The sequence below is a fragment of the Gymnoscopelus microlampas genome (assembly GCF_963454915.1).
Source record: "Gymnoscopelus microlampas genome assembly, chromosome: 23".
Lineage (NCBI taxonomy): Eukaryota > Metazoa > Chordata > Actinopteri > Myctophiformes > Myctophidae > Gymnoscopelus > Gymnoscopelus microlampas.
Genome location: NC_139960.1, coordinates 27,508,131 through 27,535,298, shown reverse-complemented (window position 1 = coordinate 27,535,298; position 27,168 = coordinate 27,508,131). Strand labels below are relative to the sequence as shown.

Genomic DNA, 27,168 nt, shown 5'->3' with positions numbered 1-27,168 from the left:
TTTCCCTATACCCAAAATCTCTTTGCCGAACATAGCCAACAAGCTTACAACTAGAATAGATCTGCGATTAACATTTTAGTGAGCTTGCAGATCTGCCATTTTCGGCAGATGTTAGCGCCTGAATAATTAGGGACGCTAGGGTTCAAGTGGTCAACAGACCTTGATAAGGACGTGCCTGGTGAGAATACATATGATGACACACCAATTTTGTGCGATTTGTAAATGTTTTTTATTAGCAAAATAAGGGAGATGAGTCTACAAAGATTCTCCATCCATGGAGAATACACACATAAACAGTTGTGGCAGTTTCTTTAGGTGTACAGACCAAGGCCCACATTTATCACCCCTTTCTGGCATAGCAGCGCTGAACTCACCGACCAGGTCAGTAGTAACAACCAGATAAACATTTGTTCCTACGCCAGCGGCCCTAGTCCGAAAGGCTTGATAAATAGAGGCCCTAAGAACCGTATTTGAACCCCAAACCGTTTCTCACCTCGTGCTTCGCCTCTTTTACAACCGTCTCTTCGGAGGTTCAGTCTTTCCGTCGGAAGCCGAAAGGCTCCGTAATAACGCTCCTCCAAATACATTAAAATATACAGTAAAATGTGCCTATTCTGGCCTTTTGTAGTTCATTGAGCGCATGAGCGTAATATAAGCCCGGCGACTCTGCAAAACCATTTTCTCTCCGAACGGTTGAATAGAATGATACATTAGTGTACAGTTTAAAAACCAGAATCCCTGACAGGCTAAAATGTAACGATATTACATCTCCGTTTGTACTGTGTGGGACCGGCCGTCAAGTGAGGCCTTCCATCGTCATGGGGGGGGGGGGGGGGGGGGGGGGTTATATGAAGAGGGGCGTGGCTACATGTTGGTCACCATGGAGACCCATGTACCTTTTTAGACCAATGGGAAAGGGTCCTCCCGCCAGCACAGTGGTTGTGCATACACATAAGATAAAGCAGGGACATCAACATATGACGGGGGGGGGGTTCACCTCTTATGTTTGGAACAATTCAGCAGGCAAAAGAACAAACAAGCATTCGGGCTACGACGACCACAGTAAAAACGCATGCGAAGGCACAAGTACCGACAACCCCCCCCCCCCCCCCCCCCCGGCCTACCTCCCACCCCACTGTTGTAGGAAAGGGAGAAAGAGAAAAAAAAAAAGTGTGTTCCCCCCCCCGCTGACGGCAATGCTTCTTTTTTTTCCAGAGAGGGAGAGATGAAAAGAAACCGGGAAATACAGGGGCTCCTTTGTCGCTTTTTTTCTTCTTCTTCTCACCAATAAAAAGAAAAAAGAAATATGTGCGGGAGGGAGGGGGGGGGGGGGGGGGGTCGCTGTGTGTTGTTGACGCTTTTACAACAAAACATTCGACACAAAATGGTGTAACGGCTAGTTCAAAATGTTCCGAGACGAAAAAATAAAAACAAAAAAAGTCAACATAAATAAAGCAGGTTAAAAGTGGCGTATAGTACAGCACCGGTCCGTCCGTTGTGACTGATCCTCTCCCAGACCTCTTCCCCACCGAAAAAAAGAAAATGCACGTTGCGCTGGCTCCGTTTTTTTTTTCCTGGAAGAAAGGAGAGTCGGGGGGGGGGGGGGGGAGAGAGCGTAAGAGGCAGATAAAGAGAAAGAAAAGGAGTCAAAGGGAGGGAGGGAGGGAGGGAGGGGTGGAGATACAGGGTCATTTTTTAACCCATTAAGACCTGGAACGCACCTGTGTCACTTTTTAGATTTGAGCTTATTATTTTACACTTTGGGCTATTCAAAAATAGCAGATCGACAAGCTCGTAGCGCGGCACCGAGTGCCGCGCTACGAGCTTGTAGATCTGCTATTTTTGAAAAATCGTGAAAATGTGTGCAAATCTTTGAATATATATATATATATATATTCTTTTAAAGCAAACATTAACTCAAATCTTTGCTTCTGGGGGTCCCTGGAACAAAATGTTTTGAGATGGGGGTCCGCTGGCCAAATTCATATCATTTTGGGTGGTCCTTGACATGAAAACGTTTGAGAACCACTGATATAGAAACATACGTTTCTCAGAAAACCGATTTAGAAGATTTTTTTTTTCAGAATCGGAACCTCAGGCCTCGATGGGTTAATGAGGGGGATTAGGACATCTCGACCTTGTCGCTATCATTTCACAAACATCTATAAACGGGGTAGAAAATCTTAATTAAACCTCCAATAAAAGAAGGCAGTGATTTTTTGCAGATTTAATTACGTTAAGCGTCTGATAATGATGATTGTGCCGCGTCTCTGTGGTCAACTTCAGCCACGCCGCAACTAGTAGCGGGCATAGAGTAACTGGCATAAAAGCATACATTATGGTTTTGCGTGACGAATTTAACTGATTTACTTGAGCATGAATTCATGTTTAACCACTTAAACCCTATGCCTAGTTGACCGGAGTCAGCACGTCGCGACGCGTTGTGAGCTTGTAGATCTGCTATTTTCAAATAGCTGATGTATATGTTAAAGGGTAAGACCACTTTGGTAGAGGTTTGGGTTGTGTAGGTACCTTGCCATGATGCAACTCCAAAGGTGGGCAAGTAAGCGAAAATAATTGCTCCATTGATTAGAAATTGATAATTCAAAATATGCTCCTCATTGACTTACATTGTACGGTAAAACAGCTCTCAAAGTCACTCTTTTCGCACATAAACGAACGCAAACAAAGTTGATTCAGACAATATAAAACATCACCAAACCCAGTACTGTTATTTTTTTAAATAAAAATGTCAACTTCCTGTTGATTTTGCCATTTTTAATAAGTAGAAAACCTGGACTGGATCCGCTGATCCGGATCCAGATCTTCAAATAGTAAAATCAACAGGAAGTTGACATTTTTATTAAAAAAATAAACAGTACTGGGTTTGGTGATGTTCTATATTGCCTGAATCAGCTTTGTTTTGGTTCATTTATGTGCTAAAAGAGTGACTTTGAGAGCTGTTTTACCGTACAATGTAAGTCAATGAGGAGCATATTTTTGAATTATCAATTTCTAATCAATGGAGCGATTATCTTTTATTTCTTGTCCACCTTTGGGGTTACATCATGGCAAGGTAACTACACAACCCAAACCTCTACCAAAGTGGTCTTACCCTTTAAAGTGCACATGTGACCTAGTCGCTTCTTTTGGTCTGGTTTTCCTAGACCTGGTTGCTTGTTTCGCTGACTGTTCAACCCAGAATAGGGACGCTTGGGTTCAAATGGTTAAACATAAAGTAGGCTCAATGCTTCCTGAGAGACTCCGCTGGGTTTTGACCATAGATCTTGTATGCCATGGTGAGTGTACGTGGTTGCCATGCGGATTGCAGAAATGTGCCCTTATACACACACACACACACACACACACACACACACATGCACACTAGGCCTAAACTAGGCCAGTTATTTGAGATAATTTATTTTGCAATTATTTTTGCATAATCGTCATAATCGTTTCCATGTTGAAAAATGTTCACACATTTTCAAACATAAAAAAACAAACAGAAATGGCAGATCTACAAGCTTACATCGCATCACGAAAGCTTGTAGATCAGCTATTTTCAAATGTATAAAATTATTAAATATGTCAATAATTTCTTTGTATATTTAAGTTATTTGTCATATCTGGCCTGTGCAATTTTTTATTACGAAGCCTAAAAGGCAAACAGAATGCCAAAGTTTGATGCCAAACACACAATTAAATCGCAATTATTTGAGTGACAATTAAAGGTAGGGTAAGTGATATTTTTTGGTTAATACAAAAAGTATTTTGTTAAAAGGTTAAAGTACTATATTCTGATAGTAATCATTGCTATAGAGTGTTTGTTCAGTAACAGGAGTCTCCCCGTCTCTCCAGCTCTTTAATAAAGAGAAAATACATTTTCCGGTGGAAAACCGGTCTCAACCAATCAGGAGAAAGTACCCATTTTTAAGCTTCATTTTTATAGTGTTCCAGTTCCAATTTTGCCTGCTCATTTCTTAGTGTCATCACTTCCAATTTCACTTGTTTAATCTATATCCTGATTGAGTTCTCTGTTCTGATTGGATAAAATTGGAAATGAAACTGAAACAAAAACACATTTTCTGTTTATTAAAGAGCTGGAGAGACAAGGAGACTCCTTTTACTGAACAAACACTCTATAGCAAATGAGTACTATCAGAATATAGAGCTATTTAACACTCATTTTAACCAAAGAAAATCACTTACCCGACCTTTAAATTTGTAATCGTGACAGCCCCCACACACACATACACACACACACACACACACACACACACACACACACACACACACACACACACACACAGGAAGGACCACCCCTTACCAGGTACATCAGGACATCTCCTGTCACCATCGTCTGCTTCTCAGAAGAGGCCGCAGTCCTTCAGGTTGTTCTTGATGATGACGTCGGTGACGGCGTCGAAGACGAACTGCACGTTCTTGGTGTCGGTGGCGCAGGTGAAGTGCGTGTAGATCTCCTTGGTGTCCTTCCGCTTGTTCAGGTCCTCGAACTGACACTGAATGTAGGCGGCCGCCTCCTCGTACGTGTTAGAGCCTGACCCGAAGAAACGGCAACGAAAAAAACAAAACGCAACGTACATGTTAGAACCTGACCCGGGGGAATCAGCTAAAACACAGCATACACATGTGTTAAGAGCCTGACCAAAGAAACAGCAAAAAAAAACACCTGGTACATGTTAGAACCTGACCCGAAGAAACAGCTGAAACACCCCATACACATGTGTTAAGAGCCTGACCCAAAGAAACAGCTAAAACCACAGGACGTCGCTGCATAGGAAAGGTATTTAAAATGGATATGCTTGCAGATGTGACTAAAGGACACTGGGCAGACAACATCCTGCTACAATGCTCTTTCCCTTCTTTGTTCTCATAAAACAAACAGAAAAAAAGAGAAGATAGAACAAACAATTGCCTGAAGTTCTTGATATTTCAATTCCATATGTTTAAAAAGGAGTTTCTGGGGCAGATGGCTGATTCCATCCATTTCAAGGCAATGCATAATGTGTAGCTTTCATACGGTCAATTTCTCATATTAGTTTACCCCATTAAGACCTGAAGCTGATTAAGTCTTCTAAATCCCAACAGTATTCAGAAAAAAACTTATGTTTCTATATCAGTGGTGCTCAAACTTTTTCATGTCAAGGACCCCCAAAATGATATGCATTTGGCCGCGGACCCCCATCTCAAAATATTTTGTTCCAGGGACCCCCAGAAGCAAAGATTTGAGTTAAAAATGATCGCTTTAAAAATATACATATATTCAAAGATTTGCACACATTTTCACGATGTTTCAAAAATAGCAGATCTGCAAGCTCGTAGCGCGGCACTACGAGCTTGCAGATCTGCTATTTTTGAATAGCCAAAGTGTAAAATGATGCTTTTTAGCTCAAATCAAAAAGTGACACAGATGCGTTCCGGGTCTTAATGGGTTAATGATTCTCTAGCGAGTTTCACTAGAGAATTTTCACGCAAACTTTTCGAGACAGGCGCCGTCGGCCTCACCGGCATATTCTGGGTAGCAGATGGTGAGAGGGCTCCTCTTGATTTTCTCCTCGAACAGGTCCTTCTTGTTGAGGAAGAGGATGATGGAGGTGTCCGTGAACCACTTGTTGTTGCAGATGGAGTCAAACAGTTTCATGCTCTCGTGCATTCGGTTCTGTGTGAAAGAGGGAGCAAAAGAACACAACAAGCTTTTTAGTGCTGGAAAGGCATGCTGTGAATGAGTGCTGACCTTTTCATTTGAACTTTAACGGATAGACTAACCAAGCATAATGATCCTGTATTCTCAATGCCCGTTTGTGGCATCAAAGCCTCCTGAGCTGCATTGAAAGAGGAAGCACCCGCAGACAGGAGGAGCAATTAAATAAATATGTTTTTTTTTTTAACCCATTAAGACCTGGAACTGTATCATTTTTAGATTTGAGTTAAAAAGCATTATTTTACACTTTGGGCTATTCAAAAATAGCAGATCTACAAGCTCATAGCGCGGCACCGAGTGCCGCGCTATGAGCTTGTAGATCTGCTATTTTTGAAAAATCGTGAAAATGTGTGCAAATCTTTGAATATATATATTTTTAAAGCGAACATTTTTTACTCAAATCGTTGCTTCTGGGGGTCCCTGGAACAAGATATTTTGATGGAGGTCCGCGGCCAAATACATATCATTTTGGGAGTCCTTAACATGAAAAAGATTGAGCACCACTGATATAGAAACATACGTTTTTCAGAAAACTGTTGAGATTTAGGAGACATGTAGAATCGGCTTCAGGTCTCAATGGGTTAATATAAGAGTAGCCAATTATGTGTACCCTCTTTTCTCTCCCAATTTTGTTGTTAAGTCCTCCCACTGCTCAGTGTTGCCAGGTCTGCTTATTATAATCCCCCCCCCCCCAAGATTTTATCTGAAAATAGCAGATCTGCAAGATCACAACGCGTCGCGTTGTAGATCTGCTATTTTCAAATGGCTGATGTCTATGTCTAAAGTGCTCATAGTGGCCCATAGCCGCTTCTTTTGGGCTTGTTTTCCCTAGACCTGGCTGCTTGTTTCTCTCGCAGAATCTGGCAACACTGCCACCGCTTGGCGCTGACGTAGCATCCTACAGTGAGAAGAAGCCCCCACCGGGAGGATGTAGACCCTACATCCCGCTCCTCCCGTTCAACACTCCCCGCTGACAGGTGCTGCCCCCCCAGCCCCTAGGAGTGTGTGGCTCACCATTTCCTCGTCCTCTGCCAGCACCAGGTCATAGTCGCTGAGGGCCACGCAGAAGATGATAGCGGTGACGCCCTCAAAGCAGTGGATCCACTTCTTTCTCTCGGACCGCTGGCCGCCAACGTCAAACATCCTGGTGAGGGGGAAACAAGCGACGAGCCGCTCAATAAAAAGGGTGTGTGTGTGTGTGTGTGTGTGTGTGTGTGTGTGTGTGTGTGTGTGTTAACCCTTTAAGACCGGGAACGCATCCGTGTCATTTTAAGATTTCTTTGGCTATATAAAAATAGCAGATCTACAAGCTCGTAGCGCGGCACCGAGTGCCGCGCTACGAGCTTGTAGATCAGCTATTTCTTTTTTAAATTGTGAAAATGTGTGCAAATCTTTAGGTTGAATATTTATATAATTTTTTTAAGCAAAAGTTTTTAACAAAAATCTTTTTTACAAATTCATTCAAATTTGTTTTACAAATGTCTTGTAAATCCTAACAGTTTTTTTTTCCTTAAGTTTTTTTTCATAATCTTTTTTACTTATGTTGCTCATTATTATCAACAATGGTTTTCAAACTTTTTGTGTCAAGGACGCCCAAAATAATATGTATTTGTCCGCGGGACACGATTTTTCTAAAAATAGCAGATCTACAAGCTCATAGCGCGGCACTCGGTGCCGCGCTATGAGCTTGTATATCTGCTATTTTTGAATAGCCAAAGAAACCTTAAAATGACACACATGCGTTTCCTTCCCGGCCTTAAAGGGTTAACATTTCTACGATAAATATTTGTATCAACAGCCGTGTATTTATTTGCTCACTGAATTCTGCGCTGTAGCGTAGAAAAAGCATTTTCAGGACAGGAGCCAGCAACTAATGGCTTTTAAGTAGAGTTAGTTAACGCTTCCGTGTTGCATCGTGCACAGAGAGAATTGTGTCACAGAATGTTCAGAACAGATGGGGCTTTACTTTCCGTTCCCCATTTGCTTGGCATGAAGTCGGGGGTATTTTGTCGCCTGCTTTGGAATACTTAACGTACGTTATCACAGTAATGTAACACAGAGCCCGGCTAAGGACCATAGATTTGCATTGACCTGAAGCCGATTCTACAAATGTCTCCTAATGCCCAACAGTTTTCTGAAATACTTACGTTTCGATATCAGTGGTGCTCAAACTTTTTCATGTCAAGGACCCCCAAAATGATATGTATTTGGCCCGCCGACCCCCATCTCAAAATAGTTTGTTCCAGGGACCCCACAATAGCAAAGATTTTAGATAAAAATGTTTGCTTTAAAATAATAAATATTCAAAGATTTGCACACATTTTCACGATTTTTCAAAAATAGCAGATCTACAAGCTCGTAGCGCGGCGCCACGCTACGAGCTTGTAGATCTTCTATTTTTGAATAGCCAAAGTGTAAAATAATGCTTTTTTTTTAGCTCAACACAGATGCCTTCCAGGTCTTAAAGGGTAATAAAGCATGATTTACATTTGGATGTGGATCACGCGGTTTTTCAGAGGCGCACTCCACCGATTGAGCAAGAGGCTACGGAAATCAGATTTCTGTAAGAACACTGTGTGAAGGAACAACCATAAACGCTCAAAGTCACACACTTCCCGTCTGCTTTAAGCCGACTGAAGGTCACGCATGATACTGGATGAGTCATCACCGATGGCGTCACTCCCGTACATAGCTCTGTGGCAGACATTATGACAATCCATCACTGCTGGATGCATGTGCTCGGTACAATGGGAATCTCCACAGCTGCTAACAGGAAGGTAAACTAACCCATTGAGGCCTGCAGGTTCCGATTCTGCAAAAATGTATTCTAAATCCTAAACGGTTTTCTGAAAAACGCATGTTTCTATATCAGTGGTGCTCAAACTTTTTCATGTCAAGGACCCCCAAAATGAAGCCGAGTGAATTTGGCCACGGACCCCCATCTCAAAATATTTTGTTCCAGGGTCCCCCCAGAAGCAAAGATTTGCAATTTCACGATTTTTCAAAAATAGCAGATCTGCAAGCTCGTAGCGCGGCACTCGGTGCCGCGCTACGAGCTTGTAGATCTGCTATTTTTGAATAGCCAAAGTGTAAAATTGTGCTTTTTTTTTTTTTAGCTCAAATGAAAAAGTGACACAGATGCGTTCCAGGTCTTAATGGGCTAATTGAGTCACGGTGGAAGTTACTTCTTACTTGAAATGCAGGTCCTTGAATGTGAAGTGTGTCTCCACAATGCCCGTGGTCTTCACGCGGGTCCTCAGGACATCCTGCTGAGTGGGGATATAGGTGGCCTGGGATATCCTGTCCAGGTCGTTTAAGTAGCTGGAGAGAGGGGGGCGCACACAAAGAGACAAGCAGCAAAGAAAGGGGGAGGAAGAAAGAAGGGGGGTGAGAAATAAGAGAGAGAGGAAGAAAGTAGAGGGGGAGTGAGATGGCATGCGAGAGAGGATGCAAGTGGGAGAGAGAGAGAGAGAGAGAGAGGGTGTGAGAGTGTCAAGGTCAAGTGTTTAGCTGCCAGTTAAAACTAATAACTCTCAACACATTCTCAAGGTTGATGAAACAATAGGGCCACACAAGTCAGATAAACTCTGTCGGATTCCCACATCTCTGTTGGATTCCACATCTCAAACTGAACAACTGAGCATTTATCAAATCCCCCTATGACAGTGGTTCTCAACCAGTGGTCCCGGGGACCACCAGTGGTCCTTGAGGGGGTTCCAGGTGGTCCCCAGCTAAAATGATGGAAGAGTTGGTAACCAAATGATCTTTAACTCTTGAGAGTGTAAAATGAAACCATACCAAATGGACCCTTAGATAGATCTTTAACTCTTGAGAGCGTAAAATGGACCCTTACGGGTAAAGAAACAAAGATGAGTTGGGAGAAACTGTTGGGTTACACACGTAACCACGGTTAACACCATGGTGTACTCACACTGGGTGATGACACAGCTCATACGTAACAAGAGTTTTAGAAAACCACATTTAGAATAAGTTATACTTGTGTTTATGACAAATAGTAAAACATTCAAACAAATTGTAATGGCTTTTAAAAGCTGTTAGGTAACGCAAGTCTTTGACAGATACTGAATTGTAAACGTAAGGAAATATTTTCCATTCTTATTCTATTCTCCAAAATTAAGCTTGTATGCTTTCCTTGGAGTTTGTTAGTTAAAAAAAACAAATTAAGTGAAGTTATTTCCCTTAATGACCCCCCCCCCCCCGCTGGAAACCATTTGTATAGTGTAATCCCTGGCACAACAAACTGCAGTTCTCTGTGCCAACAGGGGAAATGGTGACGTTTCTTCTTTCGCTGCAAAACAAGGCAAGGGGGGGGTTTCTACCAAACAAACACAGGAGCTGCCCTGTGATGACATCATTTGTTCTAACACCAAAGACCCTTGCACACAACACAGCATTCTAAATGTTTCAACAAATAAATGAGGCGTTTAGCAGGAGGGAGGTTAAGGGGGGGGGGGGGGGGGGGGCTCCAATTTTGCCCGATCTTGCTAGCCTTGAAAACATTCCAAACGTTGAGGTCAAAGACTTAATGGCTCTCTCTCCAAGTTCAGGCGTTAGACGGACGCATGGCAGCCATCAAGCTCCCCGAATGTTTGTTGAGGTAGACAAAATGTTTGACTGAGGTGCAGTAGGAGTCTTGCGAGTGTCTGACTGGGACACACAGCCTATCTAAGCAGGACCGTTGCTTGGGGATTTATTGGCCTGCAGAAGGCCCTGGACAGACCTTCAGCATATCATTAAAAGCAAGAGTGACTCAGGGTTGTGTGAGCAGTGGTGGAAAAGTACCCAATTGTTTCACTTACGTAAAAGTATCAATACTGCAATGTAGAAATACTCCGTTACAAGTGAAAGTCCAGAATTCACAATTTACTTGAGTAAAAGTACCAAAGTATTGGTATCAAAATGTACTTAAAGTACCAAAAGTAAAAGTACTAAAATGTTTGAAAATAGCAGATCTACAAGCTCACAACGTGTCGCGATGCGACGCGTTGTGAGCTTGTAGATCTGCTATTTTCAAATAGCCTAGGTATAAAATAGGGCTAAAGTGGTTAATGTATGTTTTATAATGTAATAATTTATATCTGCAAAGTAACTAAAGTTTTCAAATAACTGTAGTGGAGTAAAAGTACAATATTTGCCTCTGAGATGTAGTGGAGTAGAAGTATAGACAATTGGAAATACTCCAGCAAAGTAACACTACCTCACAATTGTACTGAAGTACAGTACTTGAGTAAATGTACTTAGTTACTTTACACCACTGTGTGTGTGTGTGAGAGAGGTCAGGACGGCTGCCATGTCTGGGATTGTGGCGTTTTTGGATGTGTGGATCTTATGTGTGAATGACTCACTGTCATGGTGACACTGTTGTCTAAATTGCCTCTCTGTGTGTGCGTGTGCGTGTGCGTGTGTGTGTGTGTGTGTGTGTGTGTGTGTGTGTGTGTGTGTGTGTGCGCGCGTGACTCACTATGCTGCCGAGTCATTGAGCTGGTACTCTCGGGAGCGGCTGAAGCAGGCTTGAACCCCTCCATCCTTCCACAAACGCTTAATGACCCCGGCCAGCTCCGCCGTCATGAAGCCCTCCTCCGCCGAGCCGGCCAGCACAAACAGCTGCCTCGCGTCGTCCTGTGAGAGAAGCGGGGAGAGGGGTGAGAGTGTTCATTTAACCCATTAAGACCTGAGGCCGCTTCTAAACATTTTTTAAATCCCAACAGTTTTTCGGAAAAAAATACTAAAAAATAATTTTCACGATTTTTCAAAAATAGCAGATCTACAAGCTCGTAGCGCGGCACTCGGTGCCGCGCTACGAGCTTGTATATCTGCTATTTTTGAATAGCCAAAGGAAGCTAAAGTGACACAGATGCGTTCCAGGTATCAATGGGTTAACTCTGAAACACCTGTCAAACGGACCCCTAACAGCCCATTTTTAACTAGGGCTGGGACTCAATTAAAAAAATTAATCTAATTCATTAGAGGCTTTGTAATTAATGAATCGCAATTAATCGCATTTTAATCGCATATCAATATTTGACCTGAGAACAGTGAAAAGCTATTTTTTCAAATGGATTTTGGCATACGTCTTTAAGTACATGTACTCAAGAACTGTACTTAAGTACAATGTTGAGGTATTTGCACTTGACTATCGAGTATTTCCAATTTCTAATACTTTTACTTCAACTCCAGTAACTCCACTACATCTAAGAGGCAAATATTGTACTTTTACTCCACTACAATTGTTTGAAAACTTAGTTACTTTGTAGATTACGATTATTATTATAAAACATGCAGTAACCATGTGAAAATAGCCGATCTACAAGCACAAGGCATTGTGAGCTTGTAGATCTGCTATTTTCCACCATTCGAGGCTGGTAGAGTGTGTTGTTGATACTGTTGTTTTATAGTGGTTTCATTAATTATTAAAAATCGTGTGCATGTGACCCGCACCGCATCGTGTTTTATTTTTTTTAACACGATCATTTTTCTGTAATTAATTAATAGAAATTAACGCGATAGCCCGGCCCGGCCCTATTTTTAAACTGAAATGAAATGTCAACACATTTTGGAGGCTGTTTATTACCGGAGACGACACGTGGGGGGTCAAATTATCCCAATTATTGTTTCTCATACTTCCTCGTGTTCAACAGCAGGAGGCAACCGCAAAAACAAACTCTGTTGTGTTCACATTGGGACGCTGAGCATACACTAGTTTGCCCCCCCCCCCTGCCCTCCCAAGGAAAGATTCCTGGCGATGTCACACTGAATATACAGTATAGTAGGTATTAAAAAGGGCCCGCAAGTCTAGGTTTCAGTTGAGTTTATACTCACAGCTCTGGCAGCGTCTCCAAAGTCGATCTTGAGGCGGCCCATGGCTCTGATGATGGCAATAATAGACTGGATGGTGTTGCTGTAGACCACAGCTTTGTACTGCTTGCACTCTTCCTCCGAGTAACCGGCCTCATGAATGATTCTGAAGAGAGAGGAGAGTGTTAATTCAAAAAGGAACTTATTCCAGGGACTACAACAGTATTTTTGACCAACCTGTAAGTGTTGGGCTGGGCGGACAAGTTCGCCTCGGAAAACAAATGACAGTAGTCCATAAGATAACGGGAAGGCTCGCCCCCATTCTATATACCACCGATTTGCCTGTAATACCGCCGGGTTTGCACCGGGGCGACTGTGTTTTGGGGCGATTATTTTGGTACTCCCCCGTTGTTGCGCCACGATAAACAAGGAGGTGTAGTGCTGCGTTCACAGTTTAGTGCTAAAGCCTAATTTATACTCTGTAGTACGGCGCGCGTGCATGTGAGCGAGCGTGTGCAGTGAACAAGCAAACTCAAAACATTTCACGTACTTAAAAAGAGCATCGAGATTCATTTTCTAATTCCACAGATGTAACCCATTGAGACCTGGAAGGCATATGTGTCATTTTTTTTTTTGAGCTCAAAAGCATTATTTTACACTTTGGCTATTCAAAAATAGCAGACATACAAGCTCATAGCGCGGCACCGAGTGCCGCGCTATGAGCTTGTAGATCTGCTATTTTTGAAAAATCGTGAAAATGTGTGCAAATCTTTGAATATATATATTCATTTAAAGCGCACATTTTTTATTCAAAGCTTTGCTTCTGGGGGTCCCTGGAACAAAATATCTTGAGATGGGGTCGGCGGCCAAATACACATAATTTCGGGGGTCCTTGGCATGACAAAAACGTATATTTCTATATCAGTATATAGAAATATAAGTTTTTCAGAAAACCGTTGGGATTTAGAAGACTTGGGAGAATCGGCCTCAGGTCTTAATGGGTAAAATTGTCACACATTTTAATCGTTTCTTTCACATGATGAATAGTTACATCACTAGCTGCAAGCCTATTTAGAGTCACTGTTGTCCATTCTACTGCGTTGTGGTGTGCCCTGTATAACTCATGAGTCATCATTCTCGTTTGTATTGTGATTTATTCTCGTTTGCGTTGAGATTCAAAGACCATAACGCCGCCGTTTATATGCATATCCATCGAAAAGGACCACCTTGTACCATACCGTTACTCATATCTGATGGCAATAGTCTTGATGGATCGGTGCAAAAAGGATGGATGGAGAAAAAAAAGTTGTTTTAACCCATTAAGACCTGGAACTGTGTCATTTTTAGATTTGAGCTAAAAAGCATTATTTTACACTTTGGGCTATTCAAAAATAGCAGATATACAAGCTCATAGCGCGGCACCGAGTGCCGCGCTACGAGCTTGTAGATCTGCTATTTTTGAAAAATCGTGAAAATGTGTGCAAATCTTCTGAATATATATATTTTTAAAGCGAACGTTTTTAACTAAAATCTTTGTTTCTGGGGGTCCCTGGAACAAAATATTTTGATGGGGGTCCGCGGCCAAATACATATCATTTTGGGGGTCCTTGACATGAAAAAGATTGAGCACCACTGATATAGAAACATGCGTTTTTCAGAAAACTGTTGAGATTTAGGAGACATGTAGAATCGGCTTCAGGTCTCAATGGGTTAATTTACATAGCAGCAAAATGGACTCACTTCATCTGCTTGACAATTGTGCTCTTCCCCGATTCACCGGCACCTAAGAAAGCAAAGAGGAGAAGAAAGGAGGGGATGGAGAGAACACAAAGAGGAGGAGAAGAAAGGGGGAGTGAGTTGATGGACATCATTAACTATACATACACATGGGTACCGGGGTCCCTCGGGAGTCTATACTTGGGCCTTTTTTTCCCTCTACACCAATTAATGTGGTTAAGCACATAAAAGACACGTTCAGAGTGGAAAACTGGGTCTCCAATACATGGATGGAATCTTAACATGTGACACAAAGCTATCAGTGGTGAAAGGTAAGCCATTGGCTTATTTCCACGCTCCCGTTGTGGCGATGCTACGATGTCCTGTTTGTTACTGCGATCTGTGATTGGCTGGGGATGATCAAGTGGCGGAACCACATCCCAGTTACACCATATTTGTTTACCCATCGAATTCAGTTTACTTGCCGTCGCGGCGTCGCGTCCTACCAACTGCACTGAAGACAAGTCACAGAATCGGACAACTTAACACATTTGGTGTAACACCGACTAGTCATTTTAAGAACGTGTTGCTGTCGTCTATACTAAGGAGGGAATTGGCGTTTCTTTTTTTTTTGTTAAGCGTGCGTTGGTAAAAAAAAACAACGTCTGGCCCACCAAAAATGTGTTCCGCCCCAATGTACAGCCGTTGAAAACTAGGCTTTCATCAGTCTGCTCAAAATAGTTGAGCAGCACAGTTGTCCTGAAGTTACAATAGCCTGCTCACTCGCAAATATTACAGCAGCCTACACTGAATGTCACATGACAGAACAGCAGCATAAAAACAAATGGATCATCTAATACGGTTAGATGGATAATACACGTGTACACGTGGATTAGGCTGACGAAAAAAAAAAACATCTCTACTGTCTCGGTCTCCGATGTGCGGGCCAGGCTACTAGAAGTGAGGGCCGCGTAGCTCTAGTTATTTTACCATAACCATACAGCTCAGAGTTGATTAAACCCATTAAGACCTGGAACGCATCTGTGTCATTTTTTGATTTGAGCTAAAAAAAAAAAAAATTAAAAGCTACGAGCTTGTAGATCTGCTATTTTTGAAAATTCGTGAAAACTTGTGCAATTCTTTGAATATATATTTTTTAAAGCGAACATTTGTAACTCAAATCTTTGCTTCTGGGGGTCCCTGGAACAACATATTTTGAAATGGGGGTCAGCGGCCAAATAAATATCATTTTGGGGGTCCTTGACATGAAAAAGTGAGCACCACTGATATAGAAACATACGTTTTTCAGAATACTTTTGGGATTTAGAAGACATTTGTAGATTCGGCTTCAGGTCTTAATGGGTTAATCAGTTATACAGTACATGGCTACTTATTACCAACAATTAAATATTAGTAGTGTTTGTTCATATTCTGGGGTAAGAAACTCTTCATAACCCTGGGAATAAACATTACAGCACTACTCCAGCAAGTGGGTAAATGTTGGATAACAACCTTTTCTTGTGGCAAGACCTCTGCTTTTATTGGCGGTGCAGTGCTTTAACCCATTAAGAACTGAAGCCGATTCTACAAAATGTCTTCCAAATACCAACAGTATTCTGAAAAACCTATGTTTCTATATCAGTGGTGCTCAAACATTTTCATGTCAAGGACCCCCAAAATGATATGTATTTGGCCGCCGACCCCCATCTCAAAATATGTTGTTCCAGGGACCCCCCAGAAGCAAAGATTTGAGTTCAAAATGTTTGCTTTAAAACAATATGTATTCAAAGATTTGCACACATTTTCATAATTTTTCAAAAATAGCATATCTACAAGCTCATAGCGCGGCACCGAGTGCCGCGCTATGAGCTTGTAGATCTGCTATTTTTGAATAGCCAAAGTGTAAAATAATGCTTTTTAGCTCAAATCAAAAAGGTGACACAGATACGCATAACAGCCTTAGATCAGAATGAACTGACACAAGTGCATTTTAGAGCATTGAGAATGATTTGAAGCCATGTACGTATTATGTATAGGTCACACATCAGGTCACAGAGAGGCCTCATTATCAGTCATCATGTCACTCACATTCCCTTCTGTCATGTCCTACATGGACTATTCGCTCGAGCTCATTTCACTTCAAGCCATCTGACTTAGGTCAAATGGCGTGTTCGCACTGGCCATTTCCTAAAGGAGAACGTTGACTTTGGAACCAAAAGGTTACTGGACACTCAACACGTTCACAAACACACATTAGATATACCAGTCCGCGTAAGAGCAGCGAACAAGGAAAAACTGCATTTGTGTATTATGCTCCACACAAATGGAACAAACTTCAGGACTCTCTGAAACTGGTGCGATTGGTCTCAATAGTGACATTCAGGGTGCTTCTTGAGGACACACTACATAGTGGCTGCACCTGTTTCATGTAACACTATGTTTATTTGCATCTGTGACATTGTAATGTGATTCAATTGTGATCGTTTCTCATTATGTGTGTATTTTATATGCTGTTATCAGGGCGTCCTTGAAAAAGAGAGCTTGCTCTCAATGGGCTTCCCTGAATAAATAAAGGAAAAAGAAAGAAAGAAAGAAAGAATTGAATCAATTGGCAGGCAAAACTTTAACCCTTTAAGACCTGGAATGTTTAGATTTGAGCTAAAAAGCATTATTTTACACTTTGGGCTATTCAAAAATAGCAGATATACAAGCTCATAGCGCGGCACCAAGTGCCGCGCTACGAGCTTGTAGATCTGCTATTTTTGAAAAATAGTGAAAATGTGTGCAAATCTTTGAATATATATATTTTTTAAAGCAAACATTTTTAACTCAAATCGTTGCTTCTGGGGGGTCCCTGGAACAACATATTTTGATGGGGGTCCGCGGCCAAATTCATATCATTTTGGGGGTACATGAAAAAGATTGAGCAACCACTGATATAGAAACATACGTTTTTCAGAAAACTGTTGAGATTTAGGAGACATGTAGAACCGGCTTCAGGTCTCAATGGGTTAAATGAACAGCACTCCTTTTTTTGCCTTCATGGGCTTCCGTCTTTAAGTACCACGCAATTGACTTGATGATTAAATAGGTTACTGGTGACAATGCTACGAGTCACCTCAGGAAGCGAGAGACGCCACTAAGTGGATTGGATATGCGTAACTCTACTTTAATGATATGCAAAACCCTGCAATGGGAGGACAGAGTGAGCGATTAGGGAGGATCCTGCCTTTACATGGCGACTTTGAGGCTCACTCTCTCTCCCTCTCCCTCTCTCTCAAACGTCACACTTCCATGGCAACGACTAGCGTGGCTGAGTGTGTGAGAAACATTTAGATTTGGAAATCTATATTTACTACTGCATCTACAGTACACAGCATCTCTGTGACTGGTAATATGGATGCGATTGTGCCCTTAACCCATTGAGACCTGAAGCCGATTCTACATGTCTCCTTAATCCCAACAGTTTTCTGAAAAATGTATGTTTCTATATCAGTGGTGCTCAATCTTTTTCATGTCAAGGACCCCCAAAATGATATGCATTTGGCCACGGACCCCCATCAAAATATTTTGTTCCAGGGACCCCCAGAAGCAAAGATTTGAGTTAAAAATGTTTGCTTTACAACAATATATATTCAAAGATTTGCACACATTTTCACGAATTTTCAAAAATAGCAGATCTACAAGCTCGTAGCGCGGCACTCGGTGCCGCGCTACGAGCTTGTATATCTGCTATTTTTGAATAGCCCAAAGTGTAAAATAATGCTTTTTAGCTCAAATCTAAAAATGACACAGTTCCAGGTCTTAATGGGTTAAGGAAATATTTCTGTAATCTAATTTTCTTTTTTTAACTTCAATGTATGCCCTTGTTAACCACATGCATTATCCTCATATCCCATGTGCCCTAATGGCTATTTCCATAAACTATATTAGATCTGCTAATGCACACTTATTGTGCTCATATTACGGGGGAGCAGACTCGGTCATAGGGAGCCAATGAACATTTCCCCAGTGACACAAAACGCACTCCAAATAGGGAGCTGTTTTTAAGCCACTGGGAAACGGATAGTCCCCCAAGTAAACAACAACAATCCTCCTGAAACGCACGGAATTATTTCCATTTTCCAGTGGACCTCCTAAAATGACCCTAAACGGCTTTTCCCCCGGTTTATTAAACCTGGAGAGGAAGAGGAAACACTCATTATAAAAATGTGGCACCATTCGTTTTCCCTGTGATACACTTAGCAGAGCCGAGGTGGCCTGGTCTTGCATAATGAAATCACCGCCCTAATCTAGTTCCGTCTCATCTCGCCGTTACTGAACAAATAACCTGTGATAGTACGTCCTTGACACATGTCACAAAAAAAAAGTCTCGAGGGGCTCGCTCCATGTCACAAATCAACATGGCGAATCAGAGATGAAACAGGGGAAGCGATGAAGCCAGTAGGAGAGAGAGAGATGGAATTCCTATGAACAGCCTCCAGGGCCCTGCAGCAGCAGCGAGTGCATGCTGACACCAGAGCACTGGCACCTCACCTTGGGTATAATTGGATGAGATGCACCTGAGGACACATCGTTTTAATTAAGTGCCAATGTTGCGTCGCCGGAGTGGTCCCAGGAGGGAGGTGGTGGTGGTGGTGGGGGGGGGGGGGGGGGGGGGGGGGGCATTACTGCCAGCAGACATGCTGTTAACCCATTAAGACCTGGAACTGTGTCATTTTTAGATTTGAGCAAAAAAGCATTATTTTACACTTTTGGCTATTCAAAAATAGCAGATCTACAAGCTCATAGCGCGGCACCGAGTGCCGCGCTACGAGCTTGTAGATCTGCTATTTTTGAAAAAACGTGAAAATGTGTGCAAATCTTTGAATATATATATTTTTAAAGCGAACATTTTTAACTCAAATCTTTGCTTCTGGGGGTCCCTGGAACTAAATATTTTGATGGGGGTCGGCGGCCAAATACATATCATTTTGGGGGTCCTTGACATGAAAAAGATTGAGCACCACTGATATAGAAACATACGTTTTTCAGAAAACTGTTGAGATTTAGGAGACATGTAGAATCGGCTTCAGGTCTCAATGGGTTAAAGTGAGGCCGAGCATGGCCGGGGCAGTGGGTGGGCCGGCGGGCATAGGCACAGCAGCCTCCCTGGCTCTACTAGTGCCCACATTACTCCACATGAACGCCGCGGCCACTTCAGTTCACATACCCACACGGCGGCTCTCTCGAGGCCATGCGGAGCAGAGCTCATGAAAATCCACTTCAGACAAGCTATGAGCTCACTCTCGAAAGCCAAGACCCCCGCCCTGCCCTAGGAAAGTTTGAGCTAACTGATCAAAACTTGTCTTCTTGGGAGGAACTTGGGAATCTTGTCAAAGATTCCATTTTATTTTCTGATTGTTGATTCTATTTTCAAAGTAGTTCACTCCCACACAGTGTTGATTTCGTCGACTAAAACTATGACTACCTTTTTTCACTGACTAGTTGTTGTTTTTTTCACTGAAAACTGAAAAAACTAAGCTATGATGACTAAAATTAAGACTAAATATACTGACAATTTCGTCAACAAATAAAAACTAGACTAAAATATTAGTGAGGGACGAGTGGAGAAGAGATCCAGTAGAACTGAAAGACAAAGTCATTTTATGTTTGGTTGCGCTCGGGTGTTGCGCTCTGAAAATAGCAGATCTACAAGCTCACAACGCGTCACACTGCGACGCTACACAAACAAACAACTGTGAATATTAACACAAATATGTCTATGGCAGTGTAATACTGTTACACTGCCTGGAGATCAAGCAATTAGTTAGTACACAGCTTGTGTTTGAATCAAGGGGCAAGTCTTAGATATTTACAATGAGGCCGACACGGAAGCTTGTAAATGGCCAGAGTGGCGCTGTTTTACCCTGCGCCGACCTGCGGTGTCAGAAAGAATTTATTTTAACGCAAGTGAATGGGTTTTTTGACAAACTTTAGACTAGATTTTCTTACTGTAATAAAAAATGTCATAAATTCTATATGCTTCCAGTCGCTAGTTTAAAGTCTCCTTTCAATCATCAGGATATGCGTTTTGCTAAATTATGGTCCTATTTATTATAAAATTGACGATAAAGTAGGCTATTCTCTAGGAGGGGCGGGATGATTTGATTGACAAGCTACACAACCAATAGCATTCATTCCCCGCCCCCCGCTCTTGATTGACAAGCTACCCAACCAATAATGCTCTGGTCTCATTCTGACGCGTATTGAAAGATGGCGGACCTAGTCTTGGAACAATCGGCTTCATTTTCGGTCTGTAGAAAGCAGCGGAGTGGGTTTGTCCATCTCATTTATACAGTCTATGGTTTGAATTCAAGACCACTGAGACCTGGAACGCATCTGAGTCACTTTTTGATTTGAGCTAAAAAGCATAATTTTACACTTTGGCTATTCAAAAATAGCAGATCTACAAGCTCTACGAGCTTGTAGATCTGCTATTTTTGAATAATCGTGAAAATGTGTGCAAATCTTTGAATATATATTTTTAAAGCGAACATTTTTAACTCAAATCTTTGCTTCTGGGGGGTCCTTGGAACAAAATATTTTGAGATGGGGGTCGGCAGCCAAAAACATATCATTTTGGGGGTCCTTGACATGAAAAGGTCTGAGCACCACTGATATAGAAACACGTTTTTCAGAAAACTGTTGGGATTTAGAAGACATTATGTAGAATCGGCTTCAGGTCTTAATGGGTTCAAATTAACTATCAAACAGTTCAAGTTGCTAACAGAAGATACATGTATCTGCTGTTTGTTAATACAGACGTTATCTTGGTCATGGATTATTAAAATTAACTATCAAACAGTTCAAAGTTGGGTTCAAATTCTGTAAGAGCATTGTGTTCGATGCGGTTGGAGGAGTTCAGGCCTGTGGCGTGTGACCCGCCTTGGGTCTATTCCCAAGTTGTGACATCACAGGGACGGGCGTGGCCCCAGCCACCTTCAAAGCCTCCTGCTCTGGGCCTGGGGGGTATAATGCAGAGTTCCTGATTCAGCACACATGGCCTTTTATAGGATATATGGAACCACACAGTCCTCCTGACCCGGTGGCCTTCATGCAGAGTCATGTTACACACGCCCACTCCTTTGATACACCCCCCCCCCCCAAAAAAAAAAAGAAAACAGCCTCTGACCAAAAACCACTGGACCAGCTGTTTTCTGTTTCTGGTGATCTGCTGAATTTTTTTGAGACGATCCCAGCCAACCCCCTCCGTTGAATATGTAAGCCTTTTCTTGGCCTTCTTTTTCCTCCCCTTTTAAACAGAACAGAGCTGCTTCTATCGCTTGCCACCAACGCATCATTCCTCCTGGATCTCCTCCTGGGTGATTTTCCTCTCAGCGGAGAGAAAAGGGAAGGGAGGGAGGGGAGAGTGAGGAATGCGCGATGACAACAGCGGAATGCCTAGCATAGGCCACAAACGTGATTAAAATGGCTACCGAGTCTACTCTGTATTATAGATTAGCAGCGCCGCGAATGCCAAGTCATTCGAAGCGTTTTATGTAATGCTGGCAGGGTCCGCCGGCCGGCCTGCCCCGGCCCCACATTTTAACACATTTACAGGTTTTCTTTTTTGTTCGGGACCCGGTGTTCACATTCCAGCTCGCGGTGGATAAAAGGGGGTCAGGCCGAGGGCTCGTCCCTCGTCTGGGTCAGCAGATTCAGGTTGCAGGGGTTGTGGTTGGAGGGGAGGGGAGGTTGCTGTACTAGCGCAGTGTTGATTTTGACAGCAAATTTTGATTTAGTTTTAGTCATAGTCTTTTGAATAAAATTCCATTTAGTTTTAGTCATATTTTTACTCATCTGAAATGTTTTAGTTTTTGTCTACTTTTAGTCGACTAAATACCATAAGATTTTAGTCGACTAAATCTGCAGTTGATTTAGTCGACTAAAATGTATTTTGGCGGTGCCTTGATGGCGTCGTAATACCCGATTTTACACGCGTTGTGAGCTTGTAGATCTGCTATTTTCAGAGTGCAACACCCGAGCGCAACCAAACGTAAAATGACTTGTCTTTTAGTTCTACTGGATATCTTCTCCACTGGTCCCTCACTAACATTAGTCTAGTTTTTAATTGTTGACGAAATTGTCAGTATATTTAGTCTTAATTTTAGTCATCATAGCTGAGCTGGCACCATCCATCCCAGGGTTGACTCTCTGTACAACTGAGAGGCTAATGACGACGGGCAGTTTACTCCTCACTGTTGTGAATGTCACTCTTCCCCTTGTACAGTATATTCCTTTACTTTTGTTTAGTTTTTTGCTTTCAGTCATACTTTCATTTCCCCATCATGATTCATTTTCTCCCCTCCACTCTCTATCAAATTCCTCTTTTCTTTTCCTTTCAGTCCCGCTGGGGGACTCAAGTATGAGTCACTCAGAGGATTCCAGGATCTGGTTGGCAGCATTACCCAGTGAGGAAACAATCAGACTAAATCACTGGCATTGATCTGCAAACAAGCACAAAAAGCACATCAATGGCTAATAGATTGTTTCCAGCTCGCGTTGGCACAGACCAATGTACTCTGAGTGAGATAGCTAACGGTGGGACAGTGACCAAGGAATGCAGGTCGTTTCCATGTTTAATCTTCAATGTGAGAAACTACTGCTGTAAAGTAATGTCAGTGGCACACAGTATGAACCATAAAACAGGAGGATGAAATGCTAGGGAAAGGTCTATTCCATCTAAGACTATTCACAAAAACCTTTCTACAATGTCCCACTAAAACAATTATAGCTAGATTAATTAGGCTGGGGAGATTATGATCCATTTTAGACACTAATAGTAGGGAAACTGAGGCTTGGAGACGGTGGGATAAAATTAGTGTCAATTAAAAGTTTGACAGTTAGCCTAAATTGGAAATAATCCAGTTTTTCAGTAGAAATGACAGGTTTTCCGTAAGAAATACCAGGTTCACCAACTGCAGGGGGAGGACCTGAGGCTGTCAAGCCTGTTCGAACTTTAAGGTGTGTTTACATGCGTGTACACACACAGTCACACGCACACAAATCACTTTTCATGCAAATGAAGGCCTCAGTGTCAGCGTGATGATTTCATGTTGCTACTGGTACAGACAGCAGCTCACTCCTTAATTATACTTCTTCGCTCGCTGAGTGACAATCAACTGAAATATATTTTCTATTTTCAGTTGAAAATCCGTTATTCTCGGCGAGTGACACAGTTGTACAACGGCGTATAAATGAGGCTTCAGGTCTGAACCCATTACAGGCGGTTCTGCAGAACCAGCTGTCCCACCACAAAAAACACCCACTGCCAGAACCAGCTACCATACCAAGCCTTTACTCTAAACATACACATTGCCGCAAACTGACTAGGTGACCACCCTGAGTCAACTAGAAAAAAGCTTTAAAAAAGGTTTTCAAACAGTAGTTTGACTCCTTTCTGCGGTCATGCTTACCCCTCGTTGCTAACAAATACCAACAGATTTTTATGGCCATGGGATCGTAAAAAGAGGAGACATTCATATTTCAGGGAGAGAAGCAGTTATCTGTGCTGCAAACGGAACGAGAACACTTAATGTTTACCGTCAAGGTAAATAAAGCGGATTCCCACTCCGGTCTGCTCTCTCTGGCTTCGCTGCAGTGTGGAGCTTTTCCATTTTTAATGCTTTAGTCATTAGCAGCGCGCTCATCTTACTGGGTACTGTGTTCCTTTCTCCCGGAGTCGCTGGCTGCCTGGCTGCATGTTACATCACTTCTCTGCCAGTAACCTGAACAGGCTGTGTGAGCGTTACCTGGCTACCAACTGAATGGATAAAAGACAAACGGCATGCCGTGGTGCCAAAATGTCCACCCCATAGCGACACACCATAGCATACAACTTAAGCCATTACGGCCTGAGGTTCCGATTCTGCAAAATGTCTTCTAAATCAGTTTTTTGAAAAAAACACTAATGTCTCTATATCAGTGGTTCTCAAACTTTTTCATGTCAAGGACCCCCAAAATGATACGTATTTGGCCGCGAAAATATTTTGTTCCAGGGACCCCCAGAAGCAAAGACTTGAGTTACAAATGTTTGCTGTAAAAATATATATATATTCAATGAATTGCAAAAATGTTCGCGATTTTTCAAAAATAGCAGATCTACAAGCTCATAGCGCGGCACTCGGTGCCGCGCTATGAGCTTGTAGATCTGCTATTTTTGAATAGCCAAAGAAATCTAAAATGACACAGATGCGTTCCAGGTCTTAAAGGGTTAAAAAGGGCATCAGGACTTGACACGCAGTCTGCGATAAGTTGTATGTGTGTAAAGTGTGTGTGAGTGCGTGTATATATATATATATATATATATTCATTAATTAATTAATGAAGACACATTCCCTCTACACACAAACACACAGAAACACTAGAATGTCAGGTATTTTGTGTCTGCAAAAATCTATGTCGTCTGTATGATGGGTGATAATAATAACCCATGTTCCGCCCTGCAGCAAGGCAGCTAAAACTTGACCCAACTTGCTTGCTTTGAATCGACTAGCCCCGTCTGTCCTGCAAGAACCTGAGGAATGCATTGGAGCTATTAAAGAAAAATGTATGGGTGCTGACTGCTCACACAAAAGCCCAGTAACAGAACACTCATACAGTTGTTTCCAACAACTGATCCAATGTAGTACAATATGTCTTATATTTCCCCAAATCGGATAAAAGTGAAGAGGAAATGGTAACATGAAACCGTGAAAAGAATACAAATTAATTCTGATTAACAATCGTATGTTTGCTCTGAAAAGCCACAGCCATGGCCTCTCTCTCTGTTGGCCATTTTAGTTGTAGTGGATTGAGAGCATTTTGTCCTGGTAACCCACATACCATGTGTCTGTGTGTGTGCATGTCAACAGTTCCTAAGGCGCTCTTACTGAGAGCCTGATGGAAAAGTTTTTCACCCAATCTATATCGTCAAGGGGAAAAATTTTCCTCATGCAAGCAAGTATGAGCAATAAGTTTACAGCACTGGCCTGTAAAATCACATGCATAATATCACACAATTCAATTCAATTCAATTCAATATCACACACACACACACACACACACACACACACACACACACACACACACACACACACACACACACACACACACACACACACACACACACACACACACACACACACACACACACACACACACACACACACACACACACACACACACGTCTGCATCTTCTAAACGCTTTCTTAAGTACACACTAATTGATAACCCATTTCCATGGCATGTTTATAGCATTTTCAAATTAAAGTTATTGTGCTTTTTGAGTGTGTGTTGTTGTAACATTACACCATTCACTTTCTGTGTTAGGCCATTCCCCTACGTTAATTAAACATAGGCCAGTGGTGGATAAAGTACTCAAATTGTTTACTTGGGTAAAAGTATCAATACCACAATGTAGAAATACTCTGAAATACCTCAAAAAGTGTACTTAAGTGCAGTACTTGAGTAAATGTACTTAGTTACTTTCCACCACTGAGCATAGGCCTCTACAGAATACAGATGGTGGTGTGCACACAGAGTGGAGAGTGGACGGGAGAGGAAATGTAACCATTGTTGAGAGGGTTTAGTCGATGACAATGATCCATTATGCGACCATTTGTTGCAGAGACAAAGCAGGATACTTTGTATCGAGCTGATGTCAACGCAACGGGGCAAAAGTCATGACGGTGAATGTGGATTAAAAGCCTCGGATGGCTGTTAATGTCGCTTGCCGAAAAGAACAGATCTACAAGCCGATCTGTTCTTTCTTTGCAGTGGTGGTAAGTAAAGTAACGAGATACATGTACTCGAGTACTGTACTCAAGTACAATTTTGAGTTTTTTTTTTAACTTCACTTTGTAGTATTTCCAATTTTCTGTACTTTTACTTCTACTCCACTACATCTCAGAGGCAAATATTTTACTTTTACTCCATTACAATTTTTTTAAAACTTTAGTTACACTTGTTACATTTAGATTATTATTACAAAACACATTACCACTTCAGCTTGATGTATACTTGTAGATCGGCTATTTTCAAAGCATTTGTATACATTTGGAAACTTGTGACATGGGACATTTTGATGCCAATACTTTCGTAATTTTTTTACTCAAGTACATTTTACATTCCTGACCTTTTACTTGTAACAGGGTATTTCTACAGCGCAATATTGATACTTTTACTAAAACACGCGTACTGTTCCCACCACTGCTTGTAGATCTGCTCTTTGAGGCAGTAACATGGTGTGTACTTGTAGATCTGCTCTTAGAGGCAGTAACATGGTGTGTACTTGTAGATCTGCTCTTTAAACAGTAACATGGTGAAGTTCATGTACCTAGGAGCAGCAGCTTGACCTCCCTGGCCGCCTTCTCTCCGTCGTCCCGCAGGTTCCTGTCGATCATCTTGCTGCGCTCCACCGCCGCCTTGTCCTCCGTGCTCAGCGTGCACCCCATGATGATCCTCACGGTGGGTGCTCCTCACAGTGGGCGATCCTCACAGTGGGTGCTTTTGGGGGGGACGGGAGGGTGGTGTACCAAAAAAAAAACAATAAAACCCCGATAAAATGGACTAAAATACCCACATTCAAGGGTTAAAAACTGCTCCCCGAATGAGACCCGCGCGCACGCCCTATTATGACAGCAATGTGTCTCTTTTTCTAAGACTGTTAGAAAAGAAAAGAAAGAAAAGGCTGAAAACAGGTGGATCTTTTCTTCTAAACACCTACTAAAACGAATCAGTGTAATCTCGGTCGTTGCATCGGAAGCAGCTCTTTGATTGATGATTAAAACACAATTAGATAAATCCCTCGGCAGATCGCTGTGTCTCTCCTTACAGAGCGTCAAGCCTCCATTCGCTGCAACGCTGGAATAAAACTGCTCCTGCTGCTGCTG

General features: G+C 42.2%; 1 protein-coding gene across 1 annotated transcript; it reads right to left on the bottom strand.

Annotated features, from left to right (window-relative positions):
• Positions 1-215: 215 nt before the first annotated feature.
• gnai1 (guanine nucleotide binding protein (G protein), alpha inhibiting activity polypeptide 1) lies at positions 216-27,168 on the bottom strand. The gene is made up of 9 exons (XM_084050088.1): positions 26,613-27,168; positions 14,279-14,321; positions 12,563-12,704; positions 11,205-11,362; positions 8,915-9,043; positions 6,737-6,866; positions 5,527-5,680; positions 4,328-4,558; positions 216-1,574 (listed from the first exon to the last, which is right to left on the bottom strand). Exons 1-8 carry the CDS (start codon positions 26,728-26,730, stop codon positions 4,368-4,370), a joined length of 1,065 nt encoding a protein of 354 aa, XP_083906214.1. The 5' UTR covers positions 26,731-27,168; the 3' UTR covers positions 216-1,574; positions 4,328-4,367.

Excerpts from the sequence above, each read along its gene's own strand:
- gnai1 (XM_084050088.1), bottom strand. The coding sequence starts at position 26,730 with ATGGGGTGCACGCTGAGCACGGAGGACAAGGCGGCGGTGGAGCGCAGC. Across the intron at positions 14,322-26,612 it reads GGTCAAGCTGCTGCTCCTAG|GTGCCGGTGAATCGGGGAAG; the intron begins GTACATGAACTT and ends TTGCTTTCTTAG. Across the intron at positions 6,867-8,914 it reads TTCAAGGACCTGCATTTCAA|GATGTTTGACGTTGGCGGCC; the intron begins GTAAGAAGTAAC and ends CCCCCTCACCAG.